General features: G+C 40.6%; 1 protein-coding gene across 1 annotated transcript in view; it reads left to right on the top strand.

Annotated features, from left to right (window-relative positions):
- MLXIPL (MLX interacting protein like) overlaps positions 1-24,692 on the top strand; it is a 92,289-nt gene that overhangs the window by 58,283 nt on the left and 9,314 nt on the right. Inside the window, exons 8-13 of the mRNA XM_018557129.1 lie at positions 8,666-8,802; positions 10,325-10,811; positions 15,963-16,027; positions 19,522-19,744; positions 21,910-21,986; positions 24,116-24,235. Coding sequence (XP_018412631.1) covers positions 8,666-8,802; positions 10,325-10,811; positions 15,963-16,027; positions 19,522-19,744; positions 21,910-21,986; positions 24,116-24,235 — 1,109 coding nt within the window. The remainder of the gene's footprint in view (positions 1-8,665; positions 8,803-10,324; positions 10,812-15,962; positions 16,028-19,521; positions 19,745-21,909; positions 21,987-24,115; positions 24,236-24,692) is intronic.

The raw sequence follows: 24,692 nt of genomic DNA, 5'->3' as shown, positions 1-24,692 counted from the left end.
AGGACCAGAGTAAATTTTGCTTTTTATTCCTGCATAATGTTTTTTGTTTTTTTTTTAAAAAAATTGGGCAATCAGTAGTAAAATGTTACAAATATTTGTTGGTACCTATGGGCTTTTTTATGGAAACCATGCAAAATATTGAGTACATTATCTTGTGAATTCCCTTTCAACTAATTTTTAAACCATTCAGGTCCATGGCAGAGGCTTTGGCTGCGCCTCTTTTGTAGATGAACAGAAGTTAGGTTTACACAGTCAGACAGGGTAAAGGCCAATGAACTGACAAATTCAAAGTTCTACTGGAAAATTTCAAAGTGGAAGCAAGTAGAGGAAGGGCAAAGCAAAATACTAGAGCTGCTGTGAGAGGAAGTGAAAGGGTTAATACTGGCAGCTAAACAAGCTGATTTCATAAGGCAGTACAAAGAGCAGTGATTTGGGTTACGTTGTAACAACCGATAGCAACTAGATTTCAGCTTATAGCAGTTCAATAATATGAAATCTACTTTGTATGATTGTGCTTCTTACAATCAATACATAACATTGTATTTTAACATTTTTTCTTTTTTAGCTCACAATTACAGTTTTTATCTCTTGTTTTTTTCATGAATTTGTTCAGTTTACCTACACAAGTGTTGTATAGATGTGCCTTCATTATATTTTCATATAAAATAATTAGTTAGGTTTTCTATGATATAGGGAACACCAGAAATGTTAATTGTGCCTAGGCCAGTGGTGGCGAACCTTGGCACTCCAGCTGTTTTGGAACTACAAGTCCCATGAGGCATTGCAAGGCTCTGACAGCCACATACATAACTCCCAGAGGCAGCTGCATGTTGGGATTTGTAGTTTTGGCACAGCTGGAGTGCCAAGGTTCGCCACCACTGGCCTAGGCCGTACCCTGAAAACCTTTTGTCATGAATTCCTCTAAAGAATAGCAATGCCTTGGCATGTCTGTTCTGTAACCTCATAGCTGTATATGGGCAGGGTAAATTTAAAGAAGAATTCTTGGGAAAATTATTATTAACACTTGCAGTGGGGCTACACATCGCACTTCAAGGGTTAAGTGCTTGTTTTTGTCTAGGGAGGAAAATGAAAAAGTTACACTCACCTGATGATCAGAGCCAGCTTGCTTTTAGACTGGTCTCTGGACCTCTCTCCCCCTTCACTGCAGCGGTGTAAGGTCCCGTAAATCATTACATTCTTTATACTGTGTATAGAACCATCGCTGCATCTTAGGAGGAGAGAGGCAGGAGGGAGCGCTGTCACAGCTGACATCTCCAAAGGATCAGGTGAGTCATTTTTTTTTCTCCCAAGACCAAAATGAGCAGTTGACCCATGCAGTGTGGGGGCAGCCCCACTGCAAGGGTTAATCATAATTTTCCTGGAGTTCTGCTTTAAAGGAGAACTATGAGATGAGTGATTTCCACTCACCTCATAGTTCTAAGCCGCCTGTGACAATGAGACTGTCACAGGTCGGCTCAGTAGATCGGGAGGTGAGCGAACACATACCGGCGTTCGCTCACCTCTCGATCCTGTCACGGCTCTCTGCCGTGACAGGGGGAGGGGCTGGAATCCCCTCTCCCCGCTCCGATCTGCCAGCGCTGACTGGCGGAACGGACTGGGGAGGGGGCGGGTACAGCTGGCTCTGCCTCTAGGTAGGCAGAGCCAGCTGTCACTCACGCAGCTGGGCGGATCCCGTCATCTACGTCGGGATCCGCTCCAGGTGCGGCGTCTCAGTATACCGCGAGCTGTAGCTCGCGGTATACTGAGCTTAGGGTAACGGGAGGACGCTAGTATGTGTCCTCCCGTTACCCTAAGGAGAACTATGGGGAAAAACACTGACCCCATAGTTCTCCTTTAATGAACTTCTGCCTCTGACTGCTAGTCTTACAAGATCTGGAGTAAGATTTTCTTTCATGTAAAATATTGGTTTCATGAATATTTGTTGAGTTTATAACATGGCACCAATTAACTTTCTGAACTAAAGGAATTCAGTGATTCCCAGTTATTTCCTATGGAGACTTAGGGGTTGATTTACTAAAGGCAAATGGGTTGTTCACCTTGCATGGGGATTTTCTCTTAGCTTAGTGAATGAGGTGAAGCTTTCCTTGCTTCCATCATCCAATCATGTGCAAGAAAAAATACTGTTTTCTTCATTTTCCTTGCTCCTAATTGGGTATTCTCTGCAAAGTGAATTATCATCACATTCACTAAGCAAACTGAACATTGCCTTGCAAAGGGAGCTATTTGACTTTAGTAAATCAACCCCTAAAAATCTCCATAGGAAATTAATGGAAATTACTGGATTGCTTTAGTTCAGAATGTTAACTGGCACCATTTTATAAACTCAACAAATGTTCATGAAACCAATATTTTACATTAAAAGAAGAGGACAAATCTTATAGAAGAATGTGTTGACTAATAATGAGGGTAAGAGAGCTTTGCAAATTATGAGTAAATGTGAGATACCCCCCTTTGCAAGAAGACCCTTATGGTACCAATACAGCTAATATGAACATTAGTAACTCATTATCATGGCTTTGTGAAACTGATGAAAAACTGTAAATGCTAAACAAATGACCATATAACGGGGCATTGCAGTAAATTTAATAATTGTCTGATTGATGTTTAGCTTGAGGATTAGTTTTGATCTTGACAAAAAATTCACTTTTGATCACTGAAGATATTGGGCAGATTGAAGCATTTTATAATATGGATTGATTACAATTGACATCTGATTGAAATCACTTTAAAATCAGTCACCAATGTATCTTCTTAACAATAAAACTTTGAATCAGTATGTCATGTGTATGGCCAGCATTGGTTAAAGTGGAAGTAACATCTGAACTTATGGATTCAACTAAAGATAGAAACAGTGGAACAGTGCCACAGTTAGAAATCATTTTCCATTATCCACTCCAGTCCATTCAAATAGACTACAGGGGGACATTATCACAGAGAGAAGAAAGAGCAGATTAAACAGAGAAATGACTAATCCCTCTGCTCCTTCTGTACCTTTTACTGTCTGATCACAGTCTGGGGACAGGGAGTTAACCCAGCTGTATTGGTTAACTGCAATAGAGAAACCTGATGGCCACTGGGCCATACACCAAAAATGAGCGTCAGTCTCTGGTGGGTTCCACGGGTGTTTGAAACCAGCTGCAGTGCTTAGTCTGTACAAATTCATGACGATTGGCAATCACCTGCGGTTAGGGACAAATAAGTGGCCGTTGGGTGTGGTTACTGAGGGTGTGGCCACTGAGGGGTGTGGTCACTGAGGGGCGCTGTAAAGCTTTCTCGCACAGGGCGCCTAAAGGCCTAAGGCCGGCCCTGCGTGGATGCAGACAGTTCAACCTGCGAATTACATGTAAACAGACGCGAACAGCTGCGAAGCCTGTTGGCCTGTCATTTAATTGTACGCGGCTGATCACAAACACCCGTGGAACCCATTAGACCATTCAGGCTCTGCTACACTGCTCATGTGCTGACTGCGAGTATGCTGACAGAAGAGAGAAAAATGAGCTGAGTGACACTGCTGTGTCTTCTTCCCTGTCCAGTAATCAGTGTGCCTATGTTGTCTGAAACTGACTACTACTAATTACAAAACAATGACAGATTAAGCAGTTTCTACTTATGTATTCCATCTGTGTATTTAAAGCAGTAGTAAACTGCTGTATGTTGAATGGGGTTTTTGCCATAATGTGCAAGTATGCATAGTACAGCATTTGGCACAATTACCTATGCTTCTCCAGTGCTGTGCGATGAATCCTCTGTCCCCCGCTGCCAACATATCGGCCAGTTCCGGGTTCCCAGGCATCTTCTTTGGCTATTGGATGGGCATGGATGATGTAAATCTTGCGCATGTGCCCAGGAGTTACATCCTCCCTGGCATTAGACCTATTCACAGCATTTTAGAGATGTGCCATACTTTGCATGTCTCTTTTGCCAAAAATCCCTACCTCCAAGCAATTTTTAATTTTTTTACTTTACTTCTGCTTTAACCTCATTCCCAGAGTTCATTGTAAGACATAACCCTAGCTTTTCATGTGACATATTATATTTGGATTAGAGGACATTATTTCATAATGCTCATGTTCCTTCCCAGGAATCATCATAGTTGTTTTCTTTGGGCAGGAACAATTTTTATTTCCCCCTTTTGACAAGAGCTCCACCTAGCCCTGTGGCTAACCTATATCCTCTCTGAATAGTTCAAGTGTTCCACTGTGACCACATCCTGACCTGCCAATTACCCACTGACCTTTCCAAGTTATAACACAGCAAATAATGCTTATGTTATACCAAAATTGCACAATAGTTTCATAAATTCTAGTTTCTGTTCATATATACTGTATACTATGGGCTATTGTGTTTCTTTGATCTTTGTGAATGATATTTGTGCATATAGATGCATCATGATCTCTATCTATGCAAGTAATTTGGCACATGCTTTTTAGATATGGGAGGGTGGTCAGCTGGGCAGACAATCATTCTTGTGAAAATAAAGTTAGAATAGTTTAATTCCTTATATCTTTATTTATTTATTTTACAAGTTAGTAAACTGACATACATACATACATATACATATACATATATATATACACATACATACATACACACATTTATATATATATATATATATATATATACGCACACAATTGATTTTTATTGATATTTACAATTACGAGGTGTGATCAAAAAATACGGTGAACGATGCCACCTTGTGCCCTCCAACGGTTAGGCACAGATTTTGAATACGAGAAGCGTCGCGTTGAACCTTAGTAACAGCGTGTGACAAGTTTCTACTTGTCAGTAGTACTTGTCAGTCTGTTGTGAACTACAGTTAAAAAAGGTGTGTTTTAAAGTGTGCCGTAAATCATGGATCACTAACAACGCATTAACATGAAATTTTGTTTCAAACTGCAAAAAAGTGCTAAAAAAACACACGAAATATAAAAATTAGTTTATGGTGATGCTGCAGTGACCATGAAGACAGTTTACAAGTGGTTCAAGCGAATTTAGAATGGTCGTGAATCGGTTGAAGACGAGGAGAAATCGTCACGTCCTTCAACATCGAAAACACAAGAGAATGTTGAAAGAGCAAGCAAAATGATTCAATCAATCAGGGAATTGAACAATTAGGGAAATTTCTGAGGATCTGAACATCTCATTTGGTTAGAAAAGGGTATTGAAAATGGCCTGAGAAATGGGCAAATGGTTTCATCCTCCATCATGACAATACAGCAATTTCTGTCAAATAAAATCATTATGGTGTGTCCTCATCCACCTGTTTCACTGGATCTGGCACCGTGCGACTTCTGGCTCTTCCCCAAAGTCAAAATGACCATGAAAGGTAAACATTTTTAATCGATTCAGGACATTGAGGCAGCAACGACAGCGCAACTAAAGACACTCACCAAAGAGGACTTCGAGAACTGCTTTCTGAAAGTTGCAAGAACGATGGGATAAGTGTGTTTGACACAAGGGGGATTCATGGCAATGTGTCTTTTACTGTAATTATTATTTTTTTTATTCAAACATTCACCGTATTTTTTTATCACACCCCGTAAACAGTTAGTAGGGGGTGCTTGTAGAGTCTACTGAACTCTCTAACAAAGCACTGCACTGCCTGTCTTTGCATTGCTTCTGCAGATAGAAAATACAGAGGGCCACTGTCTATTTTAGCAGTGATAATGGGAGGCATGACTCTCTTCTGACTCATTCAGTTGTGTGGGTATTGTGATATCCTGCATTCTAGCCGTATTCAGTATTCTTGGCTATTTTCAGTTTGATAGTAAATCAGCCTTTTCAAGATATGGAATACCAGCCTCGCTCTTGCCACCTATTGTGTGCAGTTGATAAATATAAAATATTATACAGAATATTGTAAATATATAAAAATTGAAACAATATTCAAAAGATATCAACATAATCCATAAATTTAAAAAAAAGTATGCAAAAATAGTATGTATTTCCTTTAGCGCTTGTTCACACCAGCAGCTGTGCTTTCATTACGTTCTAAGGATTCACAGCAGTGCGATGCAGTTGTACCGCGTTTCACTGCCGAGTGCTGAAAAAAAGTACTGCATGCCGTACTACCGGGATGCAGTGGCGTGGAATGTCACCATCCATCACAAGGAAAAATTGCCTTGTCTTGCGTTCAGGCTGCATGGGCTGCTTTTTACGATGCAGATGGTGTAAACAAGCCCTTGAAGTCAGTGAAAACAGGAAGAGGAGGAGAAGTGATAGGCAATTAGAGGCAAGCCATTATTCCCTATGGGAGCCACGGGCACATTGTAGCCAAGAGGATGCTGGCTAGATTGGTGGTTGCCTTGTATATCTGGTTGCTCTCTGATAAGTACTTATCGCAATTTATTATATAAATGGTAGCTAATTAAAAGTGATTGCCAATCACCAATCATATTTAGTGACTTTTAGTAGACTTTAGAAGTAATATTTTTTTAATTAGTTCAATTCTACCATATTATTGCTCAGGTTTGTATGGTAGCAATGGGAAAGCTAGATGTAGTTCACTTTTATACAACGCACATGATGTCTAGACAGTGTGAATGGCCCTTTAATAGCTAAGTTTGGCAGTTCCGGATGTCTTTTCACATGTGACATGGTCAGGTTCCACTGTGCCATGAGTCTTCCTCTCCTGCCTCCACCGCAGTAAGACCGTAAACATAAGCACGCTGAGCAGGAAGTTTCCAGTTTCACAATAACTATAAATGTTGCATCAGACACTATTTACCAACAATCCAAAAAAAGCACTTATTCTTCAGAGAAAAGTGAACCGTTTTTGGAGCAATAGCCTATGAGTGGTTTGCTTTGCATTTCTTACTATCGGTTTTATGATTTATTTATTACAGGTATTTATATAGCACTTACAATTTATGCATTGCTTTACATAATTGCCCTCAAGGAGCTTACAATTTAAAGCTAGCCATACACTTTTTCTTTTTTTTTCTATGGTCAGATGGAAAAAGTGCCGCCGATTCCTCCATCTACGCTAAACTGTGTGGATGGAGGAACCTCCCACTGGGCCAAACCTGCAGTTTAGATTCATGTCAGCAAAAGGTGAAAACACTCCTATTAGACCTATTATCCTACTTGAGTTAATAGGGCAAATCACCTTATTATTTTATTTATTTATTTATTACAGTTGTTTATATATCGCTGACAGTTTTACGCAGCACTTTACACATTCACATCAGTCCTTGTCTTCAAGGAGCTTACAATCTAAGGTTCCTATCTCACATGCATACATACGAGGGCCAATTTAGACAGGAGACAATTAACCTTCCAGCATGTCTTTGGAGCGTGGGAGGAAACCAAAAGCACCTGGAGGAAACCCATGCAAGCACAGGGAGAAGATGCAAACTCCTTGTAGATAGTGACCTGGTCCAGATTTGAACCAAGGACCCCCAGTGCTACAAGGCAGAAGTGCTAACCACTATGCCACTGTAATGCAAATTTTGGGATAAAAATGTTGCTCATTCATGAAAAGTGCCTCCCCAGCTTTAGCAACTTAGTTCAGATGATCTTCGGCTACCTATCGTCTGTAGCTCATCTGTACTTTTTAATCAGCAGTGAGATAAGAACATCAGAAAGGGCCGCCCAATATACATGGATCAATTCATAATTTTTTTTAAAGCTTATGTTAATTTCAAGTTTACAAAAATTTTAAAAAGCCGGGGGTACATAGTCATGTGAATTAAAGGAGAACTATGAGGTGAGTGCTTTTCATTCACCTCATAGTTCTAGCCGACCTGTGACAATGAGACTGTCACAGGTCGGCTCAGTAGATCGGAAGGTGAGCGAACACATATCGGGTTCGTTCACCTCTCGATCCTGTCACGGCTCTCTGCCGTGACAGGGGGAGGGGCTGGATTCCCCTCTCCCCGCTCCGATCTGCTAGCGCTGACTGGCGGAACGGACGGGGGAGGGGGCGGGTACAGCTGGCTCTGCCTCTAGATAGGCAGAGCCAGCTGTCACTCACGCAGCTGGGCGGATCCCGTCGTCTAAGTCGGAATCCGCTGCGGCTGCGGCGTCTCAGTATGCTCGCGGTATACTGAGCTTAGGGTAATGGGAGGACGCTAGTTTGTGTCCTCCCGTTACCCTAAGGAGAACTATGGGGAAAAACCCTGACCCCATAGTTCTCCTTTAAGTATAAGGTACATACAATGTAACATCTTAGATCTTAGATGCACAGTGCAGAGTAGCCACGAATACCGTCAGCAAACACAATAGCTAACAGCACCGACATACCTGTTGTCCAACAGAACCAGAATCTCTAAAATAAAGTCCTTCCTACAAAGAAGACATTTAATACTCGCCTTACCCACTGCCTGTGCTGCCGTTCTCGGCTGTTGTGAAAAAATATCGCCAGTTTTCAGAATCTACAGAATCCGACATTTCCAGGAGTGTTGATTTCCTTGGACTTGCTGCACGCTGTGGTTCCTCCTGCCAGGCTCAGTAGCGACATAGGAGACAGTGGATTGATATAACAGTCTATGTGAGAACGAGATGACACAGATCAATCAGTATTGTGACCAGTGAAGGAATCCTCGATTCTCTGATTATTTTAGCTGTTATATTGATGTAATCGTATACAAATTGTTTAAAAAATCAGTATTGCAATTAAATATTTTGGTTTTGTCTTTTACAGATTTTTTTGGCACGCCGCGTCCTCTTCCTTCTCAGCAGCCTCCTGTATGTTTCCAGGAACCCCCGTTTTATAACAGCTTCAATGAGGGAATGAACAGCCAACCGCATTCTGCCATTGTTTGTAACAGAGCCTTACAGGTTAGCCCATAGATAAATTAATTTTCCATTTTATAATAAGTACAGGTTGTGACAGCTGACTTGAAGTGTAGCTATATTTAAAGTCTATCTTCATGAGAAAAAAAAAATCCCTTGCGGTAGGGGCACCCCAGTACTGCAAGGGTTACCTTCTCGTTTTTGTCTGCAGTACCTCTGTAAAATACATTTTCTTACCTGATTCCCCTGGAGCCCACAGCCTCTTCTCCCTTATGCTCTGGTGATCAGTGGATTGCTGACATAATCATGTACAATGCAGGGCACGTAGCCCTACATTATACGTGAGGACGCAGAAGGACAGTCCACAAGCCACAGTGTAGGTGAGAGCCTACTGCAGTGGGAGCAGGATCAGGTAAGTAAAAGGTCTTTACACAGGTATCCTAGACCTAAATTATCAGTTTACCTTTGTCAAGGCCCCTCTGTGTAGTGTGGCCCCAACTCTAATCTATGAGAGCCTCCATCTTGCCGCATATATAGCAAAGGATTCATCCTTTGCTATATATGCTCCAGGATGGAGGTTCTCATAGATTAGAGTTGTCGCCACATTACACAGAGGGGCCTTGACAAAGGTAAACTGCTCATTTAGGTCTAGGATACCTGTGCAGGTATGCTAGGAGGCAGCCCATTCCTCCTTAAATGCTCATGGACACACCAGAAGCTCAGCACATCATAATGGCAGCTGAATCCCCCAGCACATCCCACACCAAATATATACTGTATACTGTGTTACCCAGAAAAAGATTTGTAAATCTGTTCAACGATTGTTATCAGGCAGCCCTACTGGACAGTAAAACTGTGCTCTGCACTTCCTTAGACCTACGCAGATATACCTAATATTACAGTGGTCCATGATGACTAGTTTTGGAAACACTTGTCCTGAAGTTAAGCTAAACGCGTAGCTTCTGGGCACGGCCTACTTCATGGGCTGGCCAAGGCTGCAGTCTAGCTATAGGGACGATACTCACTCTGCTGGCAAGCTGGTACACTTAATAGGATAACCACCCCATCAAATACCCCCTATTCTACCCAGATTATATATAATAGCTTTGCCAGGAGTCTGTTGTAGGTTTTATTGGTAAAATAGTGCCTTAGAAATGTCATAAATATATTTGTATTTGTTATTTTAACTACATTTGTCCATTTTCTATAATGTAATGTAAGACTGAGCTTCTGAAAAAAAAATTTGCAAAGTGCAGTAACCCATAACAAACAATCAGAATTGATTTTTTTAGTTAAGGCAAATCTAACTGGTTGCTTTGCATAATTGTAGTTTAAATGTTTTCATTGCTTTGTGTGCTTTCCTTTAGAGTCATCTTGTTTAGGTTTTTTATAGTAAACCTTCCACTTCCTCATATAGTAACTCTAATATTCCTCTCTCTTCTTCTATATGGTTCTTCTCACTTTGGCATTTAACTAGTAATGTTTTTAATGTGTGGATTCATCTCACAAAGACCTTATGTTTTATTTTTGTATTTAATGGTTTAAATTTTTCTTTTTTTTCTGCCAGCCCTCCACCTCTTATATTCCTCGATCAGATCATTGCTTTCTGAATACTCCCCTGTCATCTAATTATAACAGTTCTGCAGTAACATGCTCACTGTCCAACCCTGAGGCCAAACCACTGTCCCATTATCCAGAGCCAGACGATAGATACACCACTGACTCTTACCCACCTCCTGCATCTGTCCCCTTGCAATGTATCTCCTCAAATCTTCCGGTGCAAGATCAGGATCTGCTGTTTCCACACGTATCCTGCCCTAAACCTCCATATTCTACTGTGACCACTGAAAACACCATCTTAAATCAAGCCGCCCCTCCAACTATACATGCAGATGTCTACCCGCTATACAATGAGCCTTCAACACAGATAGAGACCCCCCATGTGTTCCCCATGCCAAAAGATTGTGCAAGAGTTTCAGTCACCAAACCTAGGAGGCATTCAGCTGAAGGAGCCACAAGATCTCTCTGTAGTATCAGTCAACCCTGCATTTCAGGTAATGAGAAGAAATATGAATGAATCGTCAATATGAATGAATGAGTCAGTCATATGTGGCTGAGGGGGTTCCAAGGAAGATGGTGGAAGGCGGGTGTAGATGGAAGTATGGGAGGTGTGGTTGTAGAATGCTTGGGATAATTATTAAGCAGTAACAGTGCTGATTCATGAATTATTGCCTAAAGGACCATATAACTATTGCATGCTTATAACTGTATGCAGTTTATACATTTTATTTCACATCTTTATATTTTTTCTACATAAAATGACTATGCTGTAAAAGTGACAGTGGCAAGAGTAGGGACAAACTATAACAAGAGGCTTTCAACAGTCACCTTTTAGTCATAGGGTTTAAATCTTAAAACAAAAAAACTGTTGCTGCAACTTCTTAAATTAGAATTAAACCAAAACATTGTGTCTAGTGTTTAATAAGGCTGATATGTTATGTTTGATTATTTATTTTTTATTACATAATGTCTTATACATATTTTTTTGACTTCTAAAACTATATACCACGCATGGCTTTTTTGCTCTCAGCAGCTGCTTCCTATTCATGTGCCTGTTCTAGCTGTAGACGCATGCCTCATACTAAGGATATGGCCATGTCCTATGCTGCTTTGCACTGTAGAGCTGAACAAAGGAGGCATGCAGGGCTTAGTAAATGGACTCAGCCTGAACATTCAGGTGTGCTGTGTGTCTGCCTGAAGTCCACAATGGAACTGAGCATTCTGGGGTGACAGTGCTGCTTCTGCATATATATATATATATATAGACATTCAGTGAGCATTATCACCCTAGCACGGGGGTTGGCCTACATTCACGTAATGGCAAAATGCAGAGGTAAAAGTACAGAAAAAGAAAACCTGAAAAAAAATAGTCACCATATCTTATGAGGGATAAGCCACAATATATTACATTTTAATTTTGGGTACACATACACTTTAAACACTCCTGGCAGTTTGTCCCAACCCCTATCACATCCACCTTTGCTGGACAGTTTAGTCTGCAAGAAAATTGTAAATAAATGCATGCATTAATTTATGTGATACCTCAAATAGCTAACTATTTTAACGGGGCATCTACATTTGCTCATTGAATATGTAGGCTTTACTGCCAGCTTTGCAGTGCTGTAGAATGGTTGTACTTTACAGGTCTTTACCATATGGGTGTGCTGACTGATTGAAAACAATGTACCCCCTCTGTAACTGATATCTCAACAATTGTGACAAAGGGAAGCAAAGTGATAGCAAATTGAGGGTTTACTCCCTCTACCGGCTAGCCTACAAATCAACAATACAATAATAATTTAGAAAAGCAAGCATGTAAAAATGTTAGTCACAGTGAACACTGTAATAATAATTTTAAATATGTGCCTGCTAACAATATATTGTTCTTTACCTATGACATTTCCAAAAACAATGACAGAGCATACAACTCATGTGCAACAATTTACTGGTTTATGGCCACCAAGCCATGCAAAAGTAAACTGACCTATAAACCTTTGTTTTCTAAATTGTATTTAAATCTCAGCGCGGGTTCTAATTAATGTGACAGTTGCAGAAGGCAACAAAGCCATTTCTTATTCCAGACTATTTAATATGTGAGGCTCAGTGTACTTCACACAACTTTTGCTGTGTAAAGACAATGTAAAGTCTTCTTTTGTATAAATATTATAAAATGCATGTAACTATCTTAAAAACGTTTTTTTCTGCATATAGTTTTTAATTATATATGGGTAGGGAAGCAGTCATATTTGTTGCATATATATGCATGCCCTGCTTCCTACTTTTCATTACCATGCAATAGTTGTGATTTACAGCTATTTTAAAATGCAAGTCTATGGGGTCTATTCACTAAGCTGCCAAGGGCAGCCGGGTGAACAACCGACCCCAAGTGAAGTGAGCCGAACATTGTTCGGCTATTCATTTCAGGCTTCCGGCTGAAATCAGCCGTACATCGGCTTGCTTTGCATGGCTTCCGGTCGGCCGAACATGCTCAGCATGTTCGGCCGACCCGAAGTGCAGAAGGAGTTCGACTCAGCCGATCCAACATCTGGATCGGCTGAGCTTAACCTCCGGCAGGCTACTCGCTGTTTTTCGGCCTATTCTTATAGATGCCGAACAGCAGTGAGTGAATAGCTGAATGCCGCTCAGTGGCATTTGGCTCGGCTGTTCTGCTCGGTCCCTCAGAGGGAAAAAAATAGTTTAAAAAGTACAAAAAAAGTAAATAGAAAACGATTGTGCGGAGCTAGCAATGACAGCTAGCTCTGCCCAACAGTTTCCTATTGGCCGGCGGTCCTGCTGCCATCAGGAGAAAAAAAATCCAAGGACGCTGATCTCTCTGCAAATGGCCGGAGCCAGCCGTAAGATCGCGGCTGGCTCCACCCAGCTGTCAGAAGTAGGTTGTGGGTGGCCGCTCGGCCAGCTTCGGCTTTCAGCGCGGCTCAGCCGAGCTAAGGCATATGCGTTCGGCTCGGCTAAGTTCGGGAACTGTACGGGCTATTGTGAATAGCCCATACAGCAGCCCTTCGGTTCTACTGAGGGGTCGAAGCTAGCCGAAGGATCTTCGGCTGCTTCGTAAATAGACCCCTATGAATCGGAAGAGTTGTTAAAGGCTATACACTCCCTGGCAAATATCTTTACTTAAAAATTGGTAAAGAGAAAGTGGTTTTGGGTCAGTTATATTTATTTATGTTTTAATTTACGCTTTAAACCGGTATTTATATTAATGAATTATTTTTTATATACACTTGATTTGTTACATATTAAATTCAGGCTTTACAGCAAGAGCTGTTTACTTTCAGACTTCCTCTCTCTAATTGAAAGGTTGTTTTAAGGCATCTGAATACAGCAGGAGAGAGCTCTGTAAATAGTGAGCTCTATTCAGCAAAGCAGATAAAAATATCTTAGATAGCATGTGAAAAGATACTCAGCGCTTCTTCTTCTGCCTAAAATGAGAATACAAAATATTTATATTTTATGTTTATGTTTAACTGACTAGAAGAAAAATTATGTTTACAGTAGTTATTTTTAGCCTTGGCTATAATAAATAAAAAGAATAAACATATACAAAAGCACTATTCGTTTTCTCTTCAAGCAGGGAGTGTTTGATGACTGTGATGGAATAGAGCGCTCCCTCTGGTGGCTAATCTACATTTGATGCAATTATAACAATTATAACAAATGGAAGTGCCAAGAAGTAAAAAAAGTCAAAGTCATATCATCTAAATAGTGTAGTCACATTCACAAGGGAGCCATAGATATACAGTGAGGGTCCCTCTTGTAAAAACAATCATGTCATGCAAACTACTTAATGCTGGGGAACAACTGGAATCATTGTAAGCTCTGTATCTGATAATATTGTGTATGGAAAATACAAAAATCCTTTAATGCACATAGTTATGCACATGAACAATCACAAAGATCCCATAAATAAAACAAAACTTCCATGAAACGGAAGTTCTGTTTTATTTATGGGATCTTTGTGATTGTTTATATACAATGTGTATTTTTTTTCATGATCCTGTAGTCCCTTTCTTTCTTTCTTTTTTCTGGATAATGTTATTATTCCCTTGACAACGTCTGAGAATGTGTACTTGCTCAGGTAGCATTAATGTGAAGCATTTTCAGGTACATGGTATAGTCATAGTCCATAATATTTTTGCAGTCATTGGAGAGCTGAAGAAGGTGGATTTTGTGCACCTTTCAGAAGAGGGAGAGTACAAGAGTAATTCAGCAGTGAGGCAATGCTTGTTTATAATCCAATGGTGATAGAGAAAGCTGCAAAGCAGCATATTGTGAATAATAGTGTCATCCTCTGCCTATATTTTGTGACAGGTTTGTAAATCACAAGAATGACTACATTAAATTACAAATATTTTAATAGTTAAAAAAACTTACTGTATTAATAGATCCCTTATATATCTCCAGTCAATAAAGCCTATCTCCGGGTATATAAAAAAAGACCTTGCTTTGGAGTGGGGCTACGAATTTTTTTCTAGAGCAGCATTTCTCAACTTTTTTTTCCTGGGGTTACAAAACCCTTTAAAAGTAAGCAAAATCTTGAGGCACCCCAGTCTAAAATGTAAAATTTGTAAATGTAATAAACAACCTGTAGTCCCTACAAAAACGTATCCATCTTAGGGGTCTGGTATTTCCCAATGCAGAAACATCCTTCACATTAGGAGCCCCCTCACATCAGCACTCACTTTCAAATCAAAGTCCCCTCTTTCCCCTTTCACATTAGGGACCCCCTTCACATCAAAGCTCCCTTTCACATCAGAGTCCCCACTTTCGCACTAGTAGCCCCCTAAACATCAGGTGTCCCCTTTTTGCACATCAGAGTCTCCCCTTTAACATTAGGAGCCTCCCCACATTGGAGCTCCCTTTCACATCAAAGTACCCCCCTCTCACACTAGGAGCCCCACTTCATATCAGAGCCCATTCTTTTCACATGAGACCCGCCCCTCTCACACTAGGAGCCCCTATTCACATAAGAAGCCCCCTTCACATAAGAGCCCCCTCCTTTAACATTCAAGTCCCCCGTCACATCACAAGCCTCCCTTCACATCAGAAAATTTTCTAATGGATCCCACCCTCCCTGCATAAGCATAATTTGTTTCCATGGTGCTGGGGAGCAGCCGGCCGGCACCATGGAAAGACATGAAGCTGTGTTAAAATTTCAAGGCACCCCTGAGGAAGCATCCTGGTAAGAAAGGCTCGTCTAGTGGATTATTTAAAGCAGTTTTACTTACCTAATCCCCATTCTTACGACCGTCAGTGCTCACCTCTTCCCCCTCTTCTCTGGTTGTGGAATGTACCTTGGCATCCTCATATCTAATGCAGAACTTTCTGACTGCTGGAGCAGAGGGTGGAAAAGGTTGTGGGGCGCCCGTTTTAGGAGCCAGCAGATGAGGGGATCAGGTAAGTAAAACTGCATTAAAGATTTCCCCTAGACAAATACAAGTGGGTAACCATTGCAGTGCTGTTGTAGCCCCACTGCAAGGGGAATTTGTTATATTTTTTTTATTTGGCGATAGGCTTACAATGAAAGCTGAATATTGAGATTTTAGATAGATGTTTCATTTTATTAGGAGTTTATCTTGTAAATATACATAAAAATAGATGTATTTTTGTTTTTTTAATTTTTTCAGCTTCCAAACCAGACTCATCTGCACAACTCCTCCCATCTTGTGGGCCTAATGGACTAAGTAACACGGTAATCACTGCAGTGACTAAGTATTTCAATTGCTGCTATCTATATATCTATATACAGTGTAAAAAATAATTATTTGATCCCCTGCAGATTTTGTACGTTTGCCCACTTACAAAGAAATGAAAGGTCTATATTTTTTATCATAGGTGTCTTTTAAATGATAGAGACAGAATATCAACCAAAAATACAGAAAAAACACATGTTATAAATTGAGTTGCAGTTCAGTGAGTAAAATAAGTATTTGATCCCCAAGCAAAACATGACTTAGTACTTGGTTGAGAAACCCTTGTTGGCAAGCACAGAGGTAAGACGTTTCTTGTAGTTGGTTACCAGGTTGGCACAAATCTCAGGAGGGATTTTGCTCCACTCTTCTTTACAGATCTTCTCTAAATCCTTAAGGTTTCTTGGCTGTCGCTTGGCAACCCGAAGTTTCAGCTCCCTCCATACATTTTCCATAAATAAATAGATTAAGGTCTGGAGACTGACTAGGCCACTCCATGACCTTTAATGTGCTTCTTCTTGAGCCAATGCTTTGTTGCCTTGTTGCCTTGGCGGTATGTTTTGGGTCATTGTCGTGCTGAGAGACCCATCCATGACCCATCTTCAGTGTTCTGGCTGAGGGAAGGAGGTTCTCATCCAAGATTTTACAAATACATGGCCCCGTCCATTGGCCCCTCATTGCTGCAAAGTCAGCCTGTACCTTTAGCAGAGAAACAGCCCCAAAGCATAATGTTTCCACCTCCGTGCTTGACTTTATGGTTGTGTTCTTAGGGTCATAGTCAGCATTTTTCTTCCTCCAAGCACGGTGAGTCGAGTTAATGCCAAAGAGCTCAAAATTGGTGTCATCTGACCATAGCACTTTCTCCCAATCCTTCTCTGAATCATATAGATGTTCATTGGCAAACTTCAGACGGGCCTGTACATGTGCCTTCTTGAGGAGGGGGGCCTTGCGGGCGCTGCAGGATCTCAATCTATGGCGGTGTATTGTATAATCAATGGTTTGTGGTCCCAACTGCCTTGATATCATTCACAAGCTCCTCCCGTGTGGTTCTGGGCTGATCCCTCACTTTTCTCATGATCATACTTACCCCATGAGGCAAAATATTGCATGGAGCTCCAGACCCAGGGCAACTCATGGTTATTTTGTATTCCTTCCATTTGCAAATAATCGCTCCAACAGTTGATTCCTTCTCACCAATCTTCTTGCTGATAGTCTTGTAGACCATTCCAGCCTTGTGCAAGTCTACAGTCTTGTCCCTAAACGTCCTTTGACAGTTCTTTGGTCTTGCCCATGGTGGTGAGGATTGAATGGAAGAAAGATATTCTGTGGACAGGTGTCTTTTATATACATAATGAGTTGTTAGGAGCACCTTCTTAAAGTGACAGGACTAATCTGTGTAAAACATAGCCAGTCTGTGGGAGCCAGAATTATTGTTGGTTGGTAGGGGATCCAATTCCTTATTTTACTCACTGAACTGCAACTCAATTTATAACATTTGTATCATGTGTTTTTTTCTGGATTTTTGGTTGATATTCTGTATTTATCATTTAAAATACCCCTATGATAAAATAGTATAGACCTTTCTTTGTAAGGTTAAATGTACAAAATCTGCAGGGGATCAAATCAATATTTTCCTCACTGTATATAAGGATCCATTCTGCCCAACTGAGAATTTTCTCAGTAAAAGGCATGTAATGCTATGTCTAGGTGAACATTACTTAGGTGCAGGCTGACCCCACCACTATTAGCAAAATTTGAATGTTGTTAGTTGGACGCAGTGGATACTTTACCAACCTGTACAGATTTTATGAGACAATTCGTTTACAAAAACAATTATTTTATTGCCCTTCTTTACTGTATTAAATTGTCACTGAGACAGAGTAACACTGCAAAGCAGAAATCTGGGCAAATATATCATAAAAAAACACAGTTTTAGTCATGTATTCATTAAGATAGTTAAATGTATTTCTATATACCTCTAGCATGTGTACCTGAATCTGTCTTATACTCAATCTCTTGTTATCCTGTGTACAGCATCACTCAGACTGGTTTGCATAAGGCTTGTGAGCCTAACATGAATGTGCTTACAGCACGGGAAAGCATGACCTCATTAATATTCTGATTCTTCTTTTCTATCCAACAACTGGGTTGGGGAGGAAAGGTGATAGGAAGAAAAACATCAGCAGCCATTTTTCCTTTACTCATTCATTAAATGGTTTATGACCATTGCCATGATTGCAGCGGGACAAAAAGGTGTTGAACTCTGCACGTAAAGGACGCCTAAACCAATATGTGCAAGATAGAACATATTTACTGTATATGGAGCATATAACTGAGATCCGGAAATTATTATTTTTACATGCCGTTCTGCTGAATGCATGCCACATCTTGGCTTAATGATAAGTATTTAAAATTATTGAGATATTTATTTAATATATATGATACATTATTATACAGGATATATTATAGGACATAATGCTGCGTAATCGTTTGGCGCTCTTAAAGCAACATTGTTAGCATCAGAATGTGCTTTAAGAAACAGTTGTTATCTGTTTATCCAGTAAGGCAGCATTTGCAGTGTGCAAAGTACAGTAACCTAAAGCAACCACTCATATTGCATCATACTAAAGTCAGACCTTTGAAAGATGACACCTGATTGATTGATGTGGGTTTATGCACTTTGTACATCACTTTTGGCTGCACTAAATCTGAAGATGCCAAAAAAAAATAATTACAAATACATGTGAGCAACATTCCATTGTCGCTACAGAGGACCGGTGTACATGCGGCTGTGTCATTGGAATGCTGTAACTATGAAAACGAATGTGTGTTCTTTAGACACAGCTGCATTATACCAGTTGTTCCACAAGGAAGTGACAGAAAATGTCCCTAAATATTACAGAAACAGCTATAAAATGTCATAGAAATTCCAACCCTTTCCTACAGAACCAAAAATGGCAGAAATGTTTTAGTTGCAGATGAGGATTTTTGGCGTAAATCTGCTTACTGCATCTCACAGTTACAAGGTTGCTTTGACTCAGGTCTCGTCTTTATTGTGTAGCAGTAGTGACAGCCAATGTTTTGCGTTGTTACAACGCAAGCCAGTTTACTTTTGTTTTTTAAAACTTATTGCAATTTTACATAATGACATGTTATTCACTTCTATACAACACAGCAGTGTATGAGGTGCAGCGTGTTGGGAAAAAATCCAGCATTTCTATGTGATGCCCCGCAACCCACCTCAACACAGTATTATGGTGTGAACAGGGCGCATAGAAAATAATTGTTTTCTGTAAGCCCCGTTGTTGAGCCTGCGTTGATCTGTGCAGATTAACATAGTTTAGCTGATGTGCTGTGAACGAGCCCTCAGGATTGTTTAATATGGTGTTGATGATGATATCCATGTACTGTAGGTGACAATAGCAGGTAGAGTTTACACATAGCTGTGATATTCCAGAAATAATAAAAATATGAAATTGTCTGTATTTCTCCTCAGACAGGCAGTAGGTCAGAAGCTATGTCTTTTCCTGGCATTTCTGTGCAATCCATTTCATCTCCCCCCACACAAAGTGGCCTTGGTTTTCCCTCTCCTCCTCCTGCAATATTCCTCAGTCCTGTTTTATGTAGTCCAAGCAACAGTACAGTGTCTGAAACCACAAACATGACAGGTCCTCCTCTGCTTCCAAAAACTGAAAGACTTTCTCCATCATCAGTCTGCAGTAAGTACACAGTCATTAATGTACACTAGCATTTCAAAGCCTGGAATCACCCAGAGATGTTTATGTTTTGGATAGCAGTTGTCACTTTTATTTACTTAGGCCGCTTTCACAGGGGCTGATCAGTCGAGGATCCATGTACAGATACTCTCGTGATCACAGCAGTATAGAGCAGATGTCACCACTGTGAACTGCAATTACCGGACCCCATGTCTGTCTATGGGGAACCGTATGTAAGCGGACATGTGTTACCCCCGATCCGGAATTATCAGGTCCAGCTAAATGGATCTCTGATCCCTTTGTTTTTTGGACCCGGCCAGAGTTGGGGGTGACTGGGTATAAAGGGACGCCTGTCCATTTACACACGGCTGCCCATAGACTTACATTGGGCATTAGATCGGGTCCACCTGAAAAACTGACAGATGGACCTGATTGGGCCACCCATGTGAGAGGGGCCTAGAGTATCATTCAATCGATCAAAAGTTATTATCTTGACAATGTCATAGCAATATATTTTTCTTAGAAGTATACTATTCATCAAACTTTACAGTCATAACTTTGTCTAAATTTGCAGCAATTACAGCTTTGCAGTCTTGACATTCAATCTGACAGTTATTGAAGATATTTAGGGGAAATTTAGCCCATGCTGGCTTCCTTGGGATTTATTCTAACTTTATGGTGAAGCTCTTCCCACAAGAGCTTAGTAGAATTGAGATCTGACGGACCAGTCCATCAAACCCTGTAGGCCAACTTCTACATTTTGCACAGCATAGAAGTATGTTTCTGATCAACCTACGGCATGTTGACATATACCCTTATCAATGGCTGACTACAGGGGATAGCATGATGTTCTGAAATAAAGTGGTAACCTTTTTCAGTTATTCCCTGCACCTTACCAGCACCAAAGCAGCGCCATACAATTATATTACCTCCACCATTACTGGCAGAGGGCATCAGTCACTCCTTTAGTACCTTTCCATTTGCTCTATGTCTGACATATGTTCTCATCTTTTATCCATACACCTCAGTCTTAGATTAGTCCCTAAATTATATTATTTTCCAATCACCCCACCCACTGTGTTCTTTTGCTTATTTTTTTACTTTTTCTGTTTATGAGCCAGTTTCTTTAAAATTCTAACTGATAGACACTGCCCTGCAGAAGAAGATTGGCTTGATTACTGACCCACAGAGCTGTGCAGAGTAGCATCCTGTTCTTTTCCCAGCCTGGGCTGGCTCCACATATTCCGAGGATTGGATCTCTGCAGTTATTATTATCCACTTCACTATTAATGCTTATTAAAGTAATGTCAGCCAACTTCTTTCAACCTGTTTCGCTGGACCATACCACACCACTGGGCCCCATAGCATCAGCCTGGGCTGCTATGACTGTAGTAATAGCCCTTGGTCCACAAAGATCTGTTTAGCAGTGTTAGCAGGCACAGCTCAAACATATAGATACCAAACATACTGTATATACAAACATGTATATACCACAGGATAAATATCGTTTAAACACCTTGGCAAGTATTGCAGGATTGCAGGCAGTGCGTTTTTTAAATAAAATTGATCCCCAGCAGCAGCCCAAAATAAAAAAGCAGCACGGGTTGCAATAATCACTTTTAATCCAGGGCTGTCCCCCAAGTATTCCTTTTCGGCACAAGAGGTCCTGAGTCTTCTGGGCAAATGACGCTCAACATCATATAGCCCAGAAGACTAAGGACACACTGTGAATAAAGGGTGCCATGGGACTGCCTCAATAAGCTGGAGCATCTTTCAATCACAGTATATTGCTACAGAGAGCAGCGCTGAAGTCATCACATTCTAGTTATCAGAGGACTACCCAGCACTTGGAAAAGAATAAAGAGAAAGAGGATCCAGTGTGTTATGTGACAATCCTGAAGACTTCTAAAATACAAATGAATGCCATAATGCACATTAAAGTGTTTTTTACCAAGTGTAAATACAGCCATAGACAGCATGGTGGTACACACACATAACATTAATGTGTGCTTTTTATCCTTGGATTGTATGTTTATATATTTGTTTGTCATTGTAATATCTGTAAACCCCACATGAACTAATGTCAGCTTATTTTACATTGTACAAGCATGTACCACCTGTTCATAATGGAGTCAAAGCAATCTAGTAACTGTATTCACTTGTTTCAGGTGATGATCGCAAAGACACGCTGACTGTGCCCTGTGCCCAAAATTCTCATACCTGGAATAAAAGTAACAGCAAAAAGGTGAATGCAGGAGACAATGATGGAAGCCTCATGACTCAGGCAGCATCATTTATGTGCAATCGCAATTGTATTTTGTTTAATAGCGAGTGTAGCTGACAGTTTGCATTGAAAATGTTATTTATTGGGCAGGTTTGGATTAAGTATTTATATAGCTCACAATACTAATTGTTTATTTTTCGTTGAGCATGTCCAGCATTATATAGCTTAGGCAGCAATAAAATATAAAACATAAAAATGAATCCTATCCTGTCCAGCTTTAACTACACATCTCACTTCCCTTTCGAGCATCAAAATTGGCCTTGTGTCCAGATTCCCAAAAACAGTAGTACTTACTTGCAAAGCTGCTGCCACACAGTGACTCTCCACAGAGCAACATGCTTACTGCAATACTGCCAAAAGGCAATCACTCTGAACTAAGAGTGACTGAGCTACAAATTCCTAGAATTGCCACAAACCTTTAAATGGGTGCAATTCATTTTTTTTTTTCTAGGAACAAAACATTAAGGAGAGTGATTCTATAACTACTTAAAAGCACTACTGCAAAATGTATGCATGGTGAAAATAGTAATTAGATGGTCTTTGTAAATGATATCTAAAATATCATATTACATAACTCAGCGCAAGGCTGCTGCACAGTTGTACAGCTGTACTGCTATCTCGGGTTCCCATAGAGCAGGGATGTCCAAACTGCGGCCCTCCAGCTGTGGTGGAACTACAAATCCCATGAGGCTTTGCAAGATTCTCACAGCCACAGACATGACTCCCGGAGAGAGATGCTTCATGGGATTTGTAGTTTCACCACAGCTGGAGGGCCGGAGTTTGGACATCCCTGCCATAGAGAGATCCCCCTCCCCATTTGCTGTCGGAGTTTCACCTGAAAGTGATGAAGAATCTCCAAAAGGAACACAGAAAGGAATAAAAACAGTAACATGGGTTGTAGCCCGCCCCTGCTGTACTGAAAAAGCTTTTTTATTTCTGTCTTTGTTGCTGTTGGATAATTTTTTCTCTTCCTGTCTGGTGAAAATCTCCATAACAGAGCCCTGGATAGCAGTGAAAAACCTGACGGGTTCCAGTGTTTCCCCAGTCTATCCTAAACTAAAAGAAACAGTCTTGACTGGACATACACTTTAATGACAATAATGTAATTCATTAAAGTGACACTAAACTCAGTAGTTAAATCTTAAAAATGCATTCAAGTACCCTAACTATTAATAAAAATGTATCTTATTTTTTCGGCTGTAGATCCTCAAATCATCTCTGAATTCCTGATGACACTGTCCTTCCTTCTGGAGGGTGGCTACTTGTGTTCCCCATGGTCCCTGTGTGTGTTGTAAAGTAGTCACCGCTCCAAGCTCCCTCCTATGATGGACTACAATCTCATGTTTAGTTTACTAATTTATATTGCAATTGTGTCCATCACAGAAGTGAGTTTGGAGCGGTGGCTACTTTACAACACACACAGGGACCATGGGGAACAAAAGTAGCCACCCTCCAGAAAGAAGGAGACTCTAGCAGGTCCCGGCCAATAGGAAACAGTTGGGCGAAGCTAGCTGTCACTGCTAGCTCCGCCCAATTGTTTTGTTCTTTTTTTTATTTGTTTTTCTTCTTTTTTCATTGATCTTTTTTTATTTATTTATTTTAAATTCTTTATTTATTTTTTAACATTGATCATTTGTTGACATTTGGAAACAGTTTTCTTTTCAAAATTTTTTCAGTTTTACTATTCTGCTCGGTACCACGGAATAGCCAAGCCAAATGCCGCTCGGCTATTCACTCACTGCGTTCGGCCCCTATGAGAATAGGCTGAACGTTAGCTAGAAGCCTGTTGGAGGTTCGGCTCAGCCGATCCTGATGTTGGATTGGCTGAGTTGAACTCCTTCTGCACTTTGGCTCAGCCGAACATGCTGAGCATGTTCGGCCGAGCCGAAGCAAGCCAATGCAAGCCTGAAATGAATAGCCGAAAAGCGTTTGGCTCACTTCACTTCGGGTCGGGTGTTCACTCGGCTGCCTACCGCAGCTTTGTGAATAACCCTCTAAGATTTAACTCCTGAGTTTAGTGTCACTTTAATTTTTTTTAAATGTTGTTCCCTCAAGTCTTTAGTGCATCTGACTTCTGTGTGTTTTTACAGGTTGAAAGCAGACGCATAACACATATCTCTGCCGAACAGAAGAGACGCTGCAATATTAAAATTGGGTTTGACACTCTGCACAGTCTGGTGACAAGTCTGCATGGACAGCACAGCAACAAGGTATAACACATTGCTTTGATATGAGGATAGGGTGTTACTGATGGAGCCCCCTCTGTATTTTGCTGTAATGAGATTACTTAGTTACATAGAAGAATAGGCAAGGTTCATTTCTTCATTAGCATGTAGAAGTGTCAGTTAAAACTAAAAATCATTCTTTGTGTGACCCTTAGATTAAATTGTTTTTTCAAGGTAGGAATCATATCAATGTAAAGTGAACCTCTGCTTTAAAATAGACACCTCAAGATGGCACTTTTATTAGCCAACAAAATTACAGACAAAGCTAAAAAGCCTCTAACATCCACCATCGCCATCACCCTTTCCAGTGATAGTGTCATTTCTGGCCGCTGAGGCAATCTAATTGGACAGTGGAATTGCAGCTGGCAGGACTTAGCCTTAAAGTCAGAAAAAGTCAGGGGCAGCACAGTGGTGTAGTGGTTAGCACTTCTGCCTTGTAGCA

The sequence above is a fragment of the Nanorana parkeri genome, unplaced genomic scaffold (assembly GCF_000935625.1).
Source record: "Nanorana parkeri isolate BGI_ZX_2015 unplaced genomic scaffold, ASM93562v1 scaffold269, whole genome shotgun sequence".
NCBI lineage: Eukaryota > Metazoa > Chordata > Amphibia > Anura > Dicroglossidae > Nanorana > Nanorana parkeri.
This window is presented reverse-complemented; position numbering and strand designations above follow the sequence as displayed.